A 19,955-nucleotide genomic window follows, 5' to 3' on the forward strand; every position below is an offset into this window, starting at 1 on the left:
AGTTTAATATGGCTTGTTCAATTGATATAGAAGTATAATAATTTGATAATAACATTTTGTCTAGAATCCAATGTTTTTCTAAGATGGGTTGAGGATCCAATGTGAATAAGCAAGATATCCATGCGCTATCTGACCAAATAATGTTTCCAATTTGAGAACTGATTACGTTATTTTTTATTTTTTCAGTGACAAGAATTTAATCAATCCGAGTATGTATATTATATCTCAATGAGTAGTATGTATAATTCTTGAATGTGCATTTGTCTCCAAATGTCTATTAAATGAAATGTTTTCAATATGGTTGCCAATGCAGAATTTTGTTTTTTTATTTTTAGAATTATCAGAGTTGTGATGAGATTTATCTAGGTTGTGATTAACAATGCACTCGAGGTCTCCCCCAATTATCATTTCACCTTCCTGGAATCAATCTAGTTTATTTAAAATTTCTTCTATGAAATTTATTTGATTAGAATTAAGGGCATATATAGAGGCAAATGTAATAGGTTGGTTTCCTAAATTCCCTTTAAAAAATAAGTATCTACCATTTGGGTTTATACATGCTGCTTTATGTTGGTAGTTGATAAATTTGGAAATTAGAATCGAAACCCCTCTTGATTTAGATGTTCCTTTTGCGTGGTATTGGTGCTGAATCCAATTTTCTTTTAATTCTACATTATTATTTGAGTGTAGATGAGTTTCTTGGAGAATTGCTACATCAGCCTTTAGTTGTGCTAAATTCGTTAATATTCTCTTTCTCTTGATAACATTAAATCCTCTCACATTGTAAGAAATTATATTGATTTTTTATTGCATTTTATTGTCACTTTTTTTAGTTGGTGGGCAGTGCTAAGGGGAGGTGGGGAAAGTGAATAGGAACCGAACTAAGGCTTGCGACGGCGGAACTAGCTCCTACGTGGGAATAAATGGCCTTCCGTCGGTGGTGGCATGAGGCATACTACTGCTGCCGGGCCGGTGCCAGCATGAGCGAGAGGTGGCTGGGCGGAGGCGGAGAAGTGGCATAGGGACCTGCATTGGCACAGGAGGGGGCAGGGCGGAGGGCGGGGCCAGAGTTAGTTCGCTCCCTAAGCCCTTCCAGAAGCAGGAACGCCCACAGTGGCGCAAAAGAGCTACACCACGAAAAAAGGCATAGCCCACAGGCGCCCATTGAATGGCGAAAACTCGGCCCCCTCTCTGAGCACCCAGCCCCACCCCCATGGCTCGAAGGAGCATAGGATGGGAACTATCATGGGGGCCAATCTGCATGCACTCCCAGCATGGACGAGCCCTCCTCCCCGCACCCAATCACCCACAGATACACCCTATAAAACATCTGTCCAGCACTGCCCGCGCTCTCAGGTAAGTAAGCACATGGCTGAAAGCTCTGCCCATTTGCTGTGTGCCGTGGGCACTTTGAACACAAGGTGGGAGAGAGGGTGCCCATGATGGCAGGCGCTGAGTGCACTTTGGGGACTTTGTAAGAAAAGTGGGAGAACTTTGCACTCCCGCAAGGGGAGAAGGGCAAAGTCCAGAATGTCTGGCTAACTAACAACAGCGACTCCTGTTTCCTTGCAGGTTATCTGACTCTGAAGTTCCCGCTCAGTATGGAGCGAGGGAGCACTGACAGGTAAGAAGGAGATGGGGTGACGGCTAACCCGTCCCGCTGATTAGTGCTAACTGCCCCATCACCTGAACCCACCTGACTACTAGCCTCTTCAGGTGAGGCTCGGCAGGGGAGGGGGCAATGGCGGTAGCCCCTGCCTGTCCCAGAGGCAGTTGCCCAGAAAACTACTCTTGACCATGTGTTTGTAACTACCAGCTCGTTTCCTCCCTTAAAGGTAAAAGCACTCCAAGGCAGAGTGCCTCCTCGCCAGATGGTCTTGCATCAGCTGGTCACTGCCGCTGCCGCTGGTGCTCTCTGCTATGCACATCTCCTCAGATATTGGAGTATGGGCTTTACCTCGGCTGTGGACCGAGGCAAAGCCCACATGTGTGTCTTTCTCTTGCAGGCACGTCCTGAGCATGTCTGCTCCCCCCCCCGGTAATCCTCTCCGAGTGACATTCGGATCCAGTCCAGGAAGCAATATCTCACAGCAGTCCGCATCTCAGCCTTGCCCCTGGGAGCGAGAAGGAGGGCTGCGTGAAATGCCTTGGCTCCCTTTCCAGCCTAGAAATAATGGCACTTTTCCCAGTTTAATAAAAATGAGTTGAAAAACAACAAACCTGTGTATTGTCGAAGGCTTTCATGGCCGGAGAACGATGGTTGTTGTGGATTTTCCGGGCTGTATAGCCGTGGTCTTGGCATTGTAGTTCCTGACGTTTCGCCAGCAGCTGTGGTGACGTTTCGCCAGCAGCTGTGGCTGGCATCTTCAGAGGTGTAGCACCAAAAGACAGATCTCTCAGTGTCACAGTGTGGAAAATCCATATGAAATCCATACGCAAAAGCACCTCCTCAGGATACAGTGAAGCCTCCCTCCATTAGCATTCCACACCCTGGGAAACTCTTACAGGATGACTCAGCTGAACTCCACCCCCCAAGTAGATATAAATGACCTGCCACATCTTTTCCACACTGTGACACTCAGAGATCTCTGTCTTTTGGTGCTACACCTCTGAAGATGCCAGCCACAGCTGCTGGCGAAACATCAGGAACTACAATGCCAGTGACCACGGCTATACATCCCAGAAAATCCACAACAAACAACAAGCCTGTGTGTTTGCATGCCTGACTGACTTTGTCCTTAGCCCATTTCCACTCGCACATCCCCACAAATGTATCAAGCAGACCCCATTCAGCCTCCCTGCCCCCTTCCTCCCACCAATGTAACGTCAGGCAGAGGGGTGGGAATTGAACCGTGGCCCATGGATGTCTGCGGGGAGGGAGGAGGCACTGAGGACTTTCATTCCCTGATAGGCTGAGCTGCTGGCCTCTGATAAGCCAGGAAGAGGGTCACTGCAGGTGGAAAGCTGCTGCCGGGGGCGGGAGATGGGAGGGAATAGGGTCCGCTCACATGAACCCCAGCCCTATCAGCAAAAAACTGCGAGTGGCGGTAGCTGGTTGCCACATCCCGGGCAAGAGGTCCTGCGAGCTTGGGGAGGGGCGCTCCCTTTGCAGCTGAAGCCGCAGCGATACAGCGCCATGAATCAGTCGCCCCCCCCATGGTGGGCCTGACCCCCGGATTCCTGGGGCTGCCCCATTGGTCATCCCCACACCCATCACCCCGTGGAGCCCCGCTCAGCATCCAAACCTGCGGGCAACCAGCCAGGCATCAAGATTAACAAGGCGTGGTTGTTGGGAGGGGCAGGGTGTGTGCCAGGCTGTGAGTGGCCCTCCCCTTGCCTGGTGCTGCCTACTGCAATCAGCATCTTGGACCGCTCACATTACCCAGCTGGAGCATGGGAGCCACTCCTAGGCCACCAGATCCACCATGCCCGTGGTGGAGGCCGCAAGCTCCACCCACAGGGGCAGCGAAAGACCGCCCCGATTGCCCCGAGTGCCTGGAACCTGGGCACCTGAGCCCCCCCACGGTGTGCAGCTCCCCTCACCTGGGGCAGATGGCCCAGGCGGGCCCCTTTGGCTCTGAGACGGCCCCCCTTCACTGGCGAGTATCGCGAGCACCCAAGTTCAGGAGAGCATGCCAGGTGGAGCAGGTGTCTAAAGCCAGCCTAGGAGACATGCCAGGACGACCCTTGCCCATTCTATGCGCAGCCTCCACATCCCGCACCCACCCCATCTCACAAGGGACGCGCTGATATTGCAGAATCAGGCATGTGCTCTTGATGCCAGGCCATGGACGGCAGGATATGGCAGACAGATCTCTGGATCATCACAGCAAGACACGGGTCCTTGGTTAAATGACCTTTATTCTGAAGCCTGAACTGTACCATATGCATAGGTCCATAGAGTTGCCTAGAAGTAAGGACGCATCTGAGCAGTACAACTCCCTCTGAAGGGATAAGAGCCCAGGGGAAGTACAGATCTGAACCCTCGACCACTCCCCTCCCTTCAAACCCACAGGTCTGAGTTGGAAGGGGTCTGGGAAATCTATCCGTGGTCTATACATCAGCCAGACAGGAGATAGGGAACTGTTACATTTCAAACCCTACAAGGTCATGTCAGCAAGCTGTGTTGTTTGGTGAGCCTCAAAGAAACAGATTACCCACAGCTGTCCCAGCTGCATGTCCCAGCTACTCACCAAGGAGGCCGGGAATGACCTCCTGGCAGACGAGGGCGTGATGGTCGCTGCTTCTGGGCACACCCTTGAAACGGTGTCAGACGGCCCAGAGGGCGAGTGAGGGGGCCGGCGAAGCAGAGCCCGGGCCGTCGACGTACCCCTGGCCGCCTGTCCTTCTGGACAGGCCCTCTCCTACCATGTCTCCCCGTTACTCCTCACCTCCCTACTCCCCCCTACATGCCTCCCCGTCCAAACTCTCCCTGATTGGTGGGACAATATAATAAAGACTGGTTTCTGTGTCTGTGTTTATTGCCTTGCATGGGGGAGGGGCCAGGGCTGCTGTGTCCGCATGTTGGTGGCGGGCTCTGGCTAACCCTCCGCCAAGGTGGTGACTGAGCCCTGCTGCCGGGAATGACTGCTGCCCGGTTCAGGGCTCCCTGGGTTACTTGTGGCACGGTCCCTGACTGTCCCATGCCAACATTTCTGGATGCGGCCGCCACGGACTTGACACTGCATTGGGCAAACGGGGTAGCGGCTCCTCAGACCACGCCCACCCCCTTCTTCCCAATTGCGAGCTCCGCCCAACGCATGGGCCAGGGCGGTCTGCCGGCATGGGCGCAGTCTGCCTGTTGCTCTGGAGGCTGCCCCAGATCACGAGCTGCCCACTGGCTGCGCCTTCCCTGGCCCCTCCCCCTGCAGTTTGCTAGGAACAGCACTCTTTGGCTGTGGCCGGCGGCGCCTGCGCCTCTGCCCCACCCACAATGCTTTCTGGCTCTTCCGATTTGCATTTCTGTGCCGCTGCCGCCGCACATACACTTTGCTGGCATGGGATCCAGCCCAGCGGTGCTGCAGCTCCGCCTGTGCTGCCACGCCGGCGTTACGGCCGGCCATAGGACTGCGCAGTAAATTACTTAAAGTGAGGATATAAATTCCGTTCTAGTTTTGTATATATCATTTAAGCTTATATGTCTCTACAGATTTGTAATTTGTTAGTTGGGAAAAAAAGATTACAAATTTTTCTATAAATTGAATATATAAAGATTGTCTGTGAGGTATACTTAGTAATTTTGTATAAATTAAGTAAGATTTCCAGTTTCAGTTAATCTTCTTTTGATAACTATACTATTATAGACAATATTTAAGGTACACAAAGATAGCTTCTGATTTGTATCTCTATATAATTATTAACAATGAATTTATATTTTTAAATAAAATTATATATAAACTTTACACTATGAATTATAAACTATGTCAATTATTTTAAATTCAAACTCAATTTATCACCCCTCCCACTATTTATCTCCCTTACTTTCTCCCTCTTTATTTGTAACAATTATCTTTTGATAACTTTACTTGTAATGAACAGTATGTACAATACACAAAAAGAAAACAATTTATATCAATATAAAGATATTAGTAGTAAATGTGTGTTAATAACTGTATTTATGTGTAAACTATAAACTATGAACTATACCAACTTTTCCAAACTTGAAATCAATTTCACCCATTTCCCACCCTTTCCCCCCTTAACCTTAAACCCACTCCCTTGACCAATCCCCTCATCCCTTATTTAAATCAAATCCCTTTTACACCTTTAATCTCTCTTTGCTAATATACTTATTAGAAAGCTAGAAATTTATAATATTACAAAGAGAGTTCACTATAATTGGAGTGTTAATATTCACACTTCAATTACTGGCAATCTACCAGTTTGTGGAACTCTTTTACAATAAAGTAGCAAATTTACAGAAATAAAAACACTCCAAACAGTAGGCAAAATTTGGGAGGCCTGTTCCTTCCCTTCTCAAAACCCTGGTTATACTTAATAGTGCTTTACATTATAACAGTCCCCTTAAGAGAACACAATTTTCTGAGCCTTCATTAAATAAAGCATACTGGTATCTTGCTCCCTTTGCAAGGAGAAAGATCATGAGGCATTTTTCCTTTTTGTTTTTTTCAAATTCCATTGGAGATTCTATATTGATGCTTTGTAGTAAAGCCCTTCCAGTTTCGGAGTCCAAAGCAAAATATTGTTTGCCTTGAAAGTTCACCATTAGTTTGGCTGGATTAATTGATCTATATTGGACCTCTGATTGCTTTAATATTTCTGTAGTTGCTTTGAGTTATTTTCTTTTATTTAAGACTTTACTTGGTAAATCCGTGAATACTTGTATTGGGGTATTGTTGAGAAGAATTGAGCCTTTGTTTCTGGCTTCTGTAAGTATCTTTTTGTGGATTCTTGGATCCATAAATTCAACCAAAATGTCCCTCGGGTATTTTATTGTTTTTTTGAGCTGATATATGCTTTTAGTATTGTTGTTCTCATCGCCTGCTAGATGAAGGGCTTTTCTTAGTCATGACATCAAAAATAGCGGGAGATATTATCTTATTTAGTTCTTCAAAGAAAGTCTTATTGATAAAAATTGGGATAGTTTGATATAAGAAAATAATCCGTGGTAATATATTCATTTTAATAGTTGCGATTCTTCCCAATAACGAAAGCTGTAATCCTTTCCATTTCTCTAAGTCATTTTTAATTTCTTGTAACAGTTTCATATAATTATCTTTCATTAGTGAACTACATTTAGCTGTTAAATAGACTCCTAAATATTTAACTTTCACGCAAGTTGAAATCCTGTCACTTCCGTGAATTCCATTTTTTGGGCCATTGTCATGTTCTTCATTATGACATTAGTTTTCTGGTAATTAATTTTCATTCCTGCCATCTCACCATACTCTTTAATGCAATCCATTAGTTCCTTTATTGATTCTAGAGGTTCTTCCACTATAAATAGTAAATCAGGGTGCACAGTGCAACTGTATTAACGCGTTTCCCTCCATCAGCTCCCTCTACAATGCCAAGACCACGGCTATACAGCCCGGAAAATCCACAACAACCATCGTTCTCCGGCCGTGAAAGCCTTCGACAATACATCCCTCTATTTTTGTTTGTTTGTTAATAGCTTTTTATTAGTTTTCTCATAGGAATAGGGGAGGACAAGGAAAAAGGTAGGGAGGGAATATCAAATATATATCATAGAGTCTGCTCAAGTTATAGTTCTACTTATCTATGTCCTTTCCACATAACATTTTATCAAACATTTAACTGTGATTATTAATAATACAATTGCCTTCCCTATCCAGCATCCGTGATGCTGAACTTTCCTTCTTACCATATTTGGAATACCATTAGCACATTGTCTAAAAAGTATTTGGGGTTGATTTGTGTAGTATATAGCAGAAAATTTAGGGTCCCTTGCTTATGGAATGCATACAGGTCAGTAGAAAAGAACAAGAGTCCAGTAACACTTATAAGACTAACCGAAGAAGCGAGCTGTGGCTCTGGAAAGGTCATAGACTATCACATATTTTGTTAGTATTATAGGTTCTACTGTATTCTTGTTCTTTTCTACTGTTACAGACAGACTAACACGGCTACCCATCTTGATTCATACAGGTCAGTGTGCCTATCTTCGCTTACATTTCCTTGTGGTAGTATTACTTTGCTTTTTGCCTTGATGACCATTCCTTTAATGTTGTATGTTATTTTGACTAAGCCTCATGTGAGATTCTAGAGGTTCGAAGTGGTAATTCTCTCTACATGGTGAATGGGAAACTGTACTGTAGAATGGTCTTCTTGTTCTGTATTTGCTGTAGTATACTTCTTGGTTATTGCTTTCATTATTATTCCTGCATATGTTTATCTCAAGTTAGTAAACATTTTATACCAGAAGCTCATGAGTGATCTAAGTGGTTCTTTTGAAGATGGTCAGATATGTTAATATCCTAATAGGAAGTTGCAATTAGAGGGAATTATGCTCTCTTTCTTTCTCTTGTAAGTGGTTTTTTTTCACCTGACAACCAGGATAGCTCTTTTAGTGGATCCCAGTACAGATAGGAAAGGTCTCAGTATAACAGTCCACTAGGTAGTGTTGTGTTGCTTTGCACTTTGGATATGTTCAGATGGATGCCTCTAGAGGCCAGGGGACAAACTTGGGTAGCCATTCAGGTAACAGTCTGGCAACATTAATGTAAAAAATCTCCCAAAGAAATAAACTGAAAACAAATATCTACATATTTCTAATGAAGAAATGAAATGGGTGTGTCATGTGCCATCAAGTCACTTCTGACTTATGGAAACCCTATAGAATTAATGACTTCCAAAACATCCTATCATTGATAGCCTTACTCAGGTCTTGCAAACTGAAGGCAATGGATTTCTCTATTGAGTCAATCCACCTCATGTTACGTCTTCCTCTTTTTCTACTGCCTTCCAGGTTATTCCTTTCATCTTCATCAGTAGTCATTTCAATTTTTTCCTATTTTCTGCCAGTAATGTGGTGTCGTCTGCGTATCTCAAACTGTTGATCCTTCCACCAATTTTCACTCCCATGTCTTCTAAATATAATATAGATTTCCTTTTATGTTCTCCATATAGATTGGATAGGGAGATAAAATACATCCTTGTCTGACACTTTTGCTAACTAGAATCCATTCTTTGTATTCTGTCCTAACAATAGCCTCTTGTCCAGAGTATAGGTTTCATGAGGATCAAAACAATCAGATGTGGCATACCCATTTCCTTTAAACCTATCCATAGCTTTTCATGATCCACACTGTTGAAAGCTTTGCTGTAATCTATAAAACAGAAGCTGATTTTCTTCTGAAACACTCTGGTATGCTCCAACACAAATTTGCAATATGGTCTCTAGTGTCTTTTCCTTTTCTGAATCCAGCTTGAACTTCTGGCATTTCTCGTTGCATACATGGTGAGAGTCTTTGTTGTAGAACGTTGAGCATCACTTTGCTTGTGCGGGAAATTAATGAAATGGTTCAATAGTAGCTGCAATCTTTTTTTTTTTTTGAAAAATTTTTATTGGGTTAGAATCCATTATTTCCACATTTACATTCAATTTTCCCCAATTTTTTCATCTCTAACCCCCTCCCTTTCCCCCCCCCTTTTTGTTGACTTCCAACAGCTTTCCAACCCTTTGTCCCCTTTCCCTTACTTTTATTAGCTTCCTCTATCTAAAACAAATATATATTCTCCATTATTCTAAGCAGTACATCCTTAACTATTTTTAACATTATATGCCCAAACTGTAAGCCTTTGTTTCCATCTTAGATAAACAATTTATCCCAATTTTTCAATTTCAGGTATTTCTATATATCATAAACCATATAGATCATACATTCGTTTATATCAAACAATTTGACTTATTCTCTATATATATTACTCATTCTATCTTTTTATAATAGTTCTATATATCTCTCCTCACGTAGTCAATCAATTTGACCCATCTATATCTTCAGACATTCAGTTTGGTACAAAACTTGTCAGAAAAAAAAAGAAAATATTGTTAGTTAATCGCTCCTTATATTTAGTCCTTATAATTAATTATTTTCTCTATGTTCTGTTTGTTAACCTATATATATCTATATATATGTCAATCTATTAATCTGACTGCTTATTAATTCACATTTATCTCTTCTCCCCCCGGTAAAGTCTCCCCCCTCTACTTCAATACTTCAGTAGTTCTCAAACTGCCACAGTTTTCCTCCCACCTCCCATTTCTTCTCCAGGTATTGTTTCAGCTTCTCCCAGTCTGTGTTGAACTGCCCTGAGTCCAGATCTCTCAATTTTCTTGTCATCTTGTCCATTTCAGCCATATACAGCAATTTGTAAGTCCAATCTTCAATAGTTGGCACTTCTTGTACTTTCCATTTTTGCGCATACAAAAGTCTAGCTGCTGCTGTCATATAAAATATCAACGTCCTGTGTTGGGCTGGAATTCCCTCCATTCCCAAGTTCAGTAGCAGGAGTTCTGGGTTCTTATTAATTTGAAATTGTAAAATTTCACTCATTTCTCTTATTATTTCCCCCCAGTACTGCCTGGCTACCTCACACGACCACCACATATGATAGAGGGAGCCCTCATGCTTCTTACATTTCCAGCATTTATTAGAAGTATTCGAATTCCCTAGCGCAATCTTCTTTGGTGTCATGTACCAACGATAGATCATTTTATAAATGTTCTCTTTGATATTAATACATGTCGTAGTCTTCATTGTAGTTTTCCACAAGTATTCCCATGCCTCCATTGTTATTTCTTTATTAAAGTTTATAGCCCATTTCACCATTTGTGTTTTAACTATCTCATCCTCGGTATACCACTTCAACAGTACTTGGTATACCTTGGATATTCTTTTCTTATCTTCTTTAAGAAGGGTCTGCTCTAGTTCCGAATTCTCTATTCGTATACCTCCCTTTACAGAGTCCGAATTATATAAGTCTCTGATCTGTCTATACTGGAACCAATCGTAGTTAGGTGATAGTTCCTCTTGTGTCTTTATTCTAAGTTTGGATGCTTCAGTTTTAGTTATTTCTTTATACGTTAAACATTGTTGTTCATTATCAACAGCTCTCGGGTCTATCACCTCATATGGAACCACCCACAAAGGGGTTCCTTCTTGTAGATAAATTCTGTACTTCTTCCAGATTATGTATAGACTTCTCCGAACAAAGTGATGCAGGAACATCGAGTTGACCTTTACTTTGTCATGCCATAAATATGCGTGCCATCCAAATATTTTTTTATATCCCTCTAGGGCTAATAGTTTCTTGTTCTTTAATGTCATCCATTCTTTCAACCAAACTAGGCAGATTGCATCATGATAAAGTCTCAGATTGGGCAGTTGCATTCCGCCTCTTTCCTTTGCATCTTGTAAAACTTTCACTCGAGGCTTCTTGCCTGCCCAAACAAAATCTGATATTTTCCTCTGCCATTTAATAGTAGCTGCAATCTTTTAACATCTCCTTTTTTGGAACTGGAATATAGATTGAACAAATCCAGCCTATGGCCTATTGTTTTGTTTTCCATACCAATTGGCATGTTAAGATATTGATGGAGACAATTTGTGTAGCTTGAAATAGCTCTATTGTTACCTTATTTACTCCTGGTAATTTGTTTCTTCCAATTGGTATCAGTGAAGCTTTCACTCCACTTTCTAAAATTATGGGTTCTTCTTCAAAAGATTCTTCTTTGAAGGAATCTGTCATCCTTTCACCTCTTCTATATATTTCTTCAGTGTATTGTTTCCATTGTTTCTTTATTCTGTCCTGGTCAGATAATGTATTTCCATGTTGATCTCTCTTCAACCCTAGCCGTGGTTTGAATTTCCCTTTGATTTCCTGGGTCTTGTGGAACAGATCTCTCATTTCCCCCTTTTTGTTGTTCTCTTCTATTTCTTTGTACTGGTTATTATAAAAGTTCTCTTTGAGTGCAAGTAATAGAAAAGCTGCATTTATAATTCTGACCCTATTTTTGTCACCTTTCACTTCTCATGTATCTTTAGCAATTTTAAGAGTTACAATGGTCATCCATCAAGTCTTTTTCTTTCTTTTATCTACAGGAATAGTCTCTGCACATTCTTCCGTGATAATCTTTCTGGTTTCAACCCACAGTTCTTCTAGTTCATATTCAGACGAACTTAGTAATGCATATCTTTACAGTCTTTAAAATTTGCAGGAATGTTATTCAGATTATAATTGGGCACTATGATTGTTTTAGTTTTTTTTTCAGCTTTAGTCTAATTTTTTATATAACAATTAGTGACCTGTACCACAGATGAGATGTAGCAAAAGTGTGCACAATCAACGTGCTACAATTGGATCCTGATCTTCTTTTAGGAGAGAGTACACTTTCTCTATTTTCTGCTTCCAATTATGTAATCTATTTGATTTCTGTATCGGCCATCTGGTTTGGTTGCCCAAAGCATGTGTTTGCAATGAACAAATTGTTGGCTTTACAAAATTCTATGAGTCACTCTCCTGCTTCTAGTCCTAGTCCAAATTTTCTGTCAATATTTGATTCTGCTTTGTTTCCTACTTTTGCATTTCAATCACCTATGATTATCAGGACATCTTGTTTAAGTATGTGATCAATTTTTTCCTAGAAACTTAGATAAAAGCTTTCCATTTCTTCCTCTTCAGCACTTGCAGTTGCGGGGTACACTTGAATGATGATGTTGATGGACTTTCTATGAAGTCTGCATGATATTATTTGGTTAGACTTTGCATTACAGTGCTTAATAGTGCACTATAGTTTTGACTGATTGTGTTATGTCTCATCTCACTATTAGAGCAAGATAATTTCTTCTGAGTTTGTCATTTCGAGAGTAAAACATTTTGATTTTTTGACTGAAAATGTCCTAATCCAGTCCACTTTATTTTATTCATACCCAAGGTTGCAATGTTGAAAAGTTCGATTTTTCATTTTATTTAGCGTAAGCTAAATATAATAAAAGAAGGCTAAAGCTGAAGAATAATATTATTGAGGAGAAAGATCTATAGAGACTAGGGGTGTGCAATAAGAACATTTCCATTTCCGCTCAGTGTTACCTTAATTCAGAGGGGAGTCTCCTTGTGAATTGTAGGAATTAGCATTAAAAGAGATGCAGTAAGAGAAGGTAACTGGGAAATTTCCACCTATGTATACCAGGATTGTTTTCTTAGAGAACTCTCAAATGAACAGGCAGGTGTTTAACAGAAAAGGTTTCTTCATTAACAGAGGAATAAGAAGCAAGCATATAGAAAACACACAGCATACAAACAGAAAACAGGGAGGAAAGTGGGAGAGAGTAATTGGGATGGGGTGATCTTTACCAGTCCTAAGGAAGGGGGGCGGGAATCCATAGGAGCAGCAGCAAAACGACCAGCATTTCATGAAGAGAAGAGGGGGCTGAAGTGAACTTGAGGGTGGGTGTTTGTATCCAGAACACACACAAACATAGCACATGGCTGGAGAGTCTAATTATAGGGCAAAACATGTCCTGGGGCAAAACTCACCTCTTGCCTCAAAAACAATGGCTTGATGGCTTGTCTGGAGGTTTGGACAAAAAGTTCGGAGAGGCTTAATGGCTCTACATGTGGACACAAAAGGTGTGAATAGGGATTGATGACCCAGCAACTGCTGGATGGGGAGGGCTATCATGTTCATTGAATAGCTCTGATTCGGGTAGCTGGATCGAGGAAGAATCATAGAATAGAATCATAGGGCTGGAAAGGACCTCCAGGATCATCTAGTCCAACCCCTTGCACAATGCAGGAAATTCACAACTACTTCCCCCCACTCACACACACACTCCCAGTGACCCCTGCTTCATGCCCAGAAGATGGCAAAACACCGTCAGGATCCCTAGCCAAACTGGCCTGTGGAAAATTGCTTCCTGACCCCAAAGTGACAATCAGCATTATCCTGGGCATGTAAGAAGGGACCACGAGAACGAAGCACTGATATAACCTGTCATGCCCTCCCTCTCATGATCAGCCTAGGTTCACAGAATCAGCATTGTTGTCAGATAGCCATCTTGCTTCTGCTTAAAAACCTCCAAAGAAGGAGAGCCCATCACCTCCCATGGAAACCTGTTCCACTGAGGGACCACTCTGTCAGGAAATTCTTCCTAATGTTTAGCCAAAACCTGTTTTGATTTCATTTCAACCCACTGGTTCTGGTCCGACCTTCTGGAGGCTCTGTCTTCTACTGTATTTGCTACCCCTCACCATCCTCTATATGACAGCCTTTCAAGTACTTGAAGATGGTTATCATATCACTCATATCACCTCTCAGCTGTCTCCTTTCAAGGCTAAACATATTGAGCTCTTTCAGCCCTTCCTCACAGGACTTGGTCTCCAGACCCTTCACCATCTTTGTTGCCCTCCTCTGGACACATTCCAGCTTGTCTATATCCTTCTTAAATTGTGTTGCCCTAAACTGAACCCAATACTCTAGGTGAGGTCTAACCAGAGCAGAGAAGAGTGATACTATCACTTTGCGTGATCTGGACACTATAATTCTGCTGATACAGCCCAAAATTGCATTTTTAGCTACTACATCACACTGTTGACTCATGTTCAGTGTATGGTCTACTAAGACCCCTAGATCCTTTTCATACATACTACTGGCAAGACAAATCTCCCACATCCCATAATTATGCATTTGATTTTTCCCACTTAAATGCAGAACTTTATATTTATCTCTGTTAAAATTCATTTTATTGTTTTAGCTCATTTTTCCAGCCTGTCAAAATTACTCTGTATCCTTACTCTGTCTTTGACTGTATTTGCTACCCCTCCCAATTTATTATCATCTACAAATTTAATAAGCATTCCTTCTATTCCTTCATCCAAATAATTTATAAAATTGTTGAATAGAACAGGTCATTGGATAAATCCCTGAGGCACTTGACTTGTCACTCTTCTCCAAGAGGATGAGGAACCATTAATAAGCACTCTTTGGGTGCAATCTGTCAACCAATTACAGATCCACCTAATAGTAATAGGATCCAAACAACATTTTACCAACTTGTTGATAAGCATATTATGTGGAACTTTATTAAAAGCCTTACTGAAATCAACATAAATGATGACTACAGCATTCCCTTGATCCAGCAAGGTAGTAACTTTCTCAAAAAAAGAGATAAGTTTAGTCTGACATGACTTGTTCTTGAAAAACTCATGCTGGCTCTTAGTAATCACAGCTATCCTTTTGAAATGCTCAATGACTGACTGTTTAATGATTTGTTCTAAAACTTTTCCAAGTATAGACATCAAGCTGATGGGTCAGTAGTTACTGGGATCCTCCTTTTTCCCCATCTTGAAGATGGGAACAACATTTGCCCACTTCCAACTTTCTGGCACCTCACCTGTTCTCCAAGAATTCTCAAGAATAATGGACAGAGGCTCAGAGATTACATCTGCGAGTTCATTTAGTAACCTTGGATGCAATTCATCTGGCCCTGAGGACATAGTTTCATTTAAAAAAACTAGATGTTTATGTACTACCCCATGCCAATCCTAGGCTGTAACTCCCTCCCCCCCATCATGTGTCCTGTTATTGCCATATTAAGCACCATTTCCCTCACAGAAGATGACTGAGGAAAAGTTGGAACTGAGCAGTTCTGCCCTCTCTTGATTGCCTGTTACAATTTCACCTTCCTGCAAGATCCTTGCAATGGGCCTACCATGGCCTTGCTCTTTTTCTTACTTTAAACATAAGCAAAGAACCCATTTTTGTTGTTTTTAGCATCTCCTGCTAGTCTAAGTTCATACTGAGCTTGAGCTTTTCTAACACTCTCCCTACAAGCACTGTTTGTTTATGGTCCGCTGATTTATTTATGATTCACTGAGACTCAAGGCAGATTACACAGAGTGAGAGTAGTACAGTCAGTATCAAGGACTATTTCATAAACAATGCTGTAGGGTAAATAAACACAAGTTTACAAAGACAAAACATTAGCAAGAATCCAATAAAGGGCAATACAGAGTTGAAGAAATGTTGAAACAGACATAAGCAATTCTAGGGCTGACAGAGGAGCACATATTTAAAGCAACAGGTTTGGTTATAAGGCCTTCCTTCCATTTCCTAAATGAGTCTTTTTTATTTCTCAACTCTTTAGAAAGATGTTTATGGAGCAACCTTGGGTTCTTTGGGCGCCTCCCATTTTTTCTTCTCATAGGAATTGTTTGTGATTGTACCTTCAATATTTTGCCTTTTAGGTGCTAGTGGGTCTCCTCATAGACCCATTGTTGAAACTTTTTGTTAGTAAAATTATCTCTCAATTGCTGTATGGTATTGAAATCTGGGGGTGGAAAGATCAATTACTTCTAAAGTTAGAAAGAATCCAAAACCTCTTTATGAGGTGAATTCTGGCACTCCCTAAAGGGACACCGGCTGCCCATTTATGAGTTGAGTTGGGACTCCCTTCAGTGAGGGCTCAAGCCCACCTGATGATTAAAAAATTTGGGGGGGGGGGGAATCAGCTAAGAACTCCTGACTCATACAGTAAACTTAGTTTCAATCTACTGAATAACAAAGATAATGCTCGCCTTCAATTTATTAACTACATCGTTGCCAGATATACTATCCCTGATGATCTATTGCAGCCCACAGGGAATAGCTTTGATCTTTGCAATTGGGTCTTTAGAGAAGATGCCCTAATTGATGCTTCTCTGATTTCTCAATCAAGGTTTGCCCCCTGGTTTAATATGATTAAAAAAAGATCATTGTAAGGCCTCCTACTTAACCAACATAACTGTGTATAATCTTAGGAGGACCTTTACTTCATTGCGCTTTCAAATAATGCCTACAGAGATGCTAGTGGGTCGATATAAAAATACGCCACTTGACCAACGCATCTGTATATGTGGTCATTCAGTGAAGGACCTCCCTCATTATATCCTGGCTTGCCCTTTAAACACAGAACCTAGGAATAAATTCCTGGCTAAGATCTTGCTCTACATCCCTTGTCTGTCTCTGATAAGATTGTCATGATGGCTCTCTGACAAGGATTCTTTTATTTCCCTAAGACTGGTGCTTTTTGCTTTAGCTGCTAGGAAGATCAGAGCAAAAGAATCAGCCATTGATTCACTGTGATTGCTTTTGGAAGGTTTTATTAATTTTAAAGGTTTTTTCAGTAGGGCATTTTATGTGGTTTTGAAGTGTTTGATTACCTGATCATTTTGATTAGGTATTATACTGACATTCGAGAGTGTATTGATATTGTGAAGGCCAATGGCCATATACAATAAAACGAATCTGATCTTACTTCGCCTTTTAGAAACTCCCACCCCTCTTGAACTCTCTTCTTCTTAAGTATTTCTGACCATAGGATTCTACCCAGAATAAATTTCAGTTTGTTAACATTTGCTTTCCTTAAGTCCAACCTATATGTCTGACTACGTACAGCTTTCCCGTACCCAAGATCTTAAATTCCAAAATTATATGGTCACTACTTCCCACGGTGGCCACTACTTTCACCTCATCAACCAGTTTTTCCCTGTTGATGAGAATCAAGTCCCTGTTGATGGGTATCAAGAGAAGCAGGGTGTTGATGGGATTAGCTAGGGGTTCTTGGAGGACCTCCTTGTTCTGAGGTATGTGTCACTCTCTGGGGCATGGGAGGATGTCAGTTTCCATTGTGGGCACCGTGGTGCTGTATGCCAGCGCACCTGACTTTGACTCCAGGCAGCCACCAGGGATATTGCAGGGCCTTGCTCCGTGGCAGGAGGGGGGATATACCTCACCCTCACTCCCTCTCAACTCCCTCGCAGGCCTGCTCAACCTGGCTGACTCCCGGCTACCTCTTTCTGCTTCCAGCTCATTGCTCCTTCCTTTCTTCAGCCCCTCCGCTCTTCCTCCTTCCATCTCTCTCCCTCTCCCTCTCTCTCCTCCTCCGCTCTTACACAACATGCTGTCCTCCTTCTCCCATATCCTGCTCCTAACTCACCACACTCCTACACTCCTCCACGCCCTGTGGGTGGATTCTCCTTATATCCTTTCCCCTATTCCCAGCTCCACCTGCCAGCCATGCCCCCCTCTGCACTCTAGTCATGGCCCTCGATGTCTCAGGCAGTTACACCTGGGTATTCTCTGTTGGCTGCCCTGATCAGCCACAGCTGCGCTTTCCAGGCTGGCTGCCAAGCTTTCCCTGCTGAGTGCCTCAGGTCACCACACCTGGGATGGCTTTGCTCCCAGCTTCTCCTGGTCCTGGCAAATCCCCTCTAGCTTGCCTGGAGGCTGGGGCGTGGTCCTGAGCTGTCTTTGCTGCTGCTTTTCCTCCCCTGCTGGTAAGGTTGCTGGCTGGCTTGTTGGCTGGCTGCCCCTGCTCCCTGTACCTTCTCCCTCAGGTCTATTTCCCTCCTGATGGTCCTCTCTACCCCTGCCTGGGCTCCTAGCCTCCCACTGTAGGGTGGGGCTAGCTGGTTTCCACCTGCCCCTTCTAACCCTGAGGCTTGGGTGCTTCTTTCCCTCCCTTGGGTGCTGGCAGGTTCTGACCCTGGGAGTCTGTTGGGGTGGCTGGGCAGCTGTCTCCTGTCCCCTTCTCCTGGCAAGTCTGGGAGCTGAGCATCAAACCCCGGACAGAGATTTTAGCTAGTCAGCCACCCGACTCAGTTTCTGGTAGTGTTCCATGCTTCAACTGGGCTTGCAACCACCGTGGACTAGGAAGTGCCATATGCTTATTATATAAGAAGAATGGGTTTATGATATTACAGTCATAAACCATCCTTTTAGCATAGTAGGGGGTCTGACTGCTCAGCTCCTGGGGGTTCCGGAATAATTCCGTTCCATTATTAGCTTGTTCTGGGTGGGCTGGTGCCAACTTGGATCTGATCTATTTGGCTTTTTTTCATTTTTATGAATTTGGGCCTGTTGCACACATGCTCTCTCCCTTGGGATCTGATTGGTGAATGTTGTTCAGGAAAATAACCTGATGCCCTGTGAGGTGAGCTCAGCGCCTGCCTGGTTCTGGAAGGTATGAAAGGAAACAACTCACACAAACTTTTTGGTGGTATGAAAAGGGACAAAATACACAAACTTTTTGGTGGTAGGGACTTGTTGCAATTTAGTTTCCTGAATTAGGTTCACCGTTCTGGAAGCTGCTTTAATAAGCCTACAGCAATTTCTTTGTGTATTTTTGGATCATTTTTTCAGATGCACATCCCTAATGGAGACCAATCAAGGAGCTGATTCTGACATGACAGTCAGAAGAGTGAGGAGGTACAGAATCTATTCTGTAAGACTGCATAGAGTTTGAAGAAGTAAAATTCCCTTCTATTGTAGTAATTTACATGAGAAAAATAATTTCATTTAAGCTAAAATTGACGTTTTCTTACCTTTGGTTTGTTACTTCTCTGAAGTACATCAAGAAGCTGCCGACGAAATCCTTCCAGCTGTGAGAGGCCAATCCTGTGGGACAAATAATATCAGATACAATTGTGTGAATCATAAAATCATGAAATTATACTGAGGTCAGTTCAGAGAAGAATTACCCTATACAACATAAGGAAAGTGTATACCAATGTGAAAGGTAATATTGTAGGTATTCCACAACCTATCAGAAAGGCATGAACAGGTAACATTACTGGTAACCAAACATAAAAATCCACAAGGCTAATAGGCAAGGCTATTAACTAAAAATACAGAAAACCTATGACACAGATGTGTGAAATTACAGACTAGAGAAATAGGGGGGCCAGAAATAACAGGTTCATCTACCCAAGAAAATGATTCAGAGACCTTAGGGCTCACACACTATGGACATCTAAAGATCACTAGTCAAATCACTAAAGATCACAAGTGGGAGATGTTTTCATACAAGATAATAAAAATAAACTTTCAGTATTTTTCATCCGCAGATCTTAAAAGATGAGGTGAGAAAAAAGGGGGTATTACTATCTATATGGGGGAATTAAGCATATACAAGCAACTGATTAACCTGCAGTTAATAGAACCCTAATGTTCTGTAACCTTGGACAAGTATTATGAAACTACGATGTCCTATTTCTTCCAGGCCAACAACAGTAATTATTTGAAAAGCATTTCATAACCTTCTTGCTAAGAGATTCGTTGACCGAATTTTGCCTTTGCTTGGGATACACCTATTGACTACCTATTGATTCACAACAGAAGTTGCCATTCCCAAATTCCTTATTCCACAGTCTTGTTAGTGTTCAGATGTGCCTCCACATACCAAACTACCAACCAACCACTTGAGAACGATATAGAAATTAGTTTTACTCTACCAATTAAAAGTACTATAAGTGCTTCTTAACCACAGTCTATTAATTAAGGCCAAGGAGATTGTAAACACATGTGAAATGTTAAAAGAAAATTATACACAACTTTGAGATGGTGTTAAATGAAACACACACAGGTAAGCAAGAAGACATCACATAAGTGTGAGATGAGATGACACAATATGCACAACTCAGCACACAATACA

General features: G+C 42.2%; 1 protein-coding gene across 1 annotated transcript in view; it reads right to left on the reverse strand.

Annotated features, from left to right (window-relative positions):
• Window positions 1-19,955, reverse strand: part of DAGLA (diacylglycerol lipase alpha) — a 188,927-nt gene that overhangs the window by 13,056 nt on the left and 155,916 nt on the right. The window contains exon 17 of the mRNA XM_054972259.1: window positions 18,847-18,919. Coding sequence (XP_054828234.1) covers window positions 18,847-18,919 — 73 coding nt within the window. The remainder of the gene's footprint in view (window positions 1-18,846; window positions 18,920-19,955) is intronic.

The sequence above is a fragment of the Eublepharis macularius genome, chromosome 2 (genome assembly GCF_028583425.1).
Source record: "Eublepharis macularius isolate TG4126 chromosome 2, MPM_Emac_v1.0, whole genome shotgun sequence".
NCBI lineage: Eukaryota > Metazoa > Chordata > Lepidosauria > Squamata > Eublepharidae > Eublepharis > Eublepharis macularius.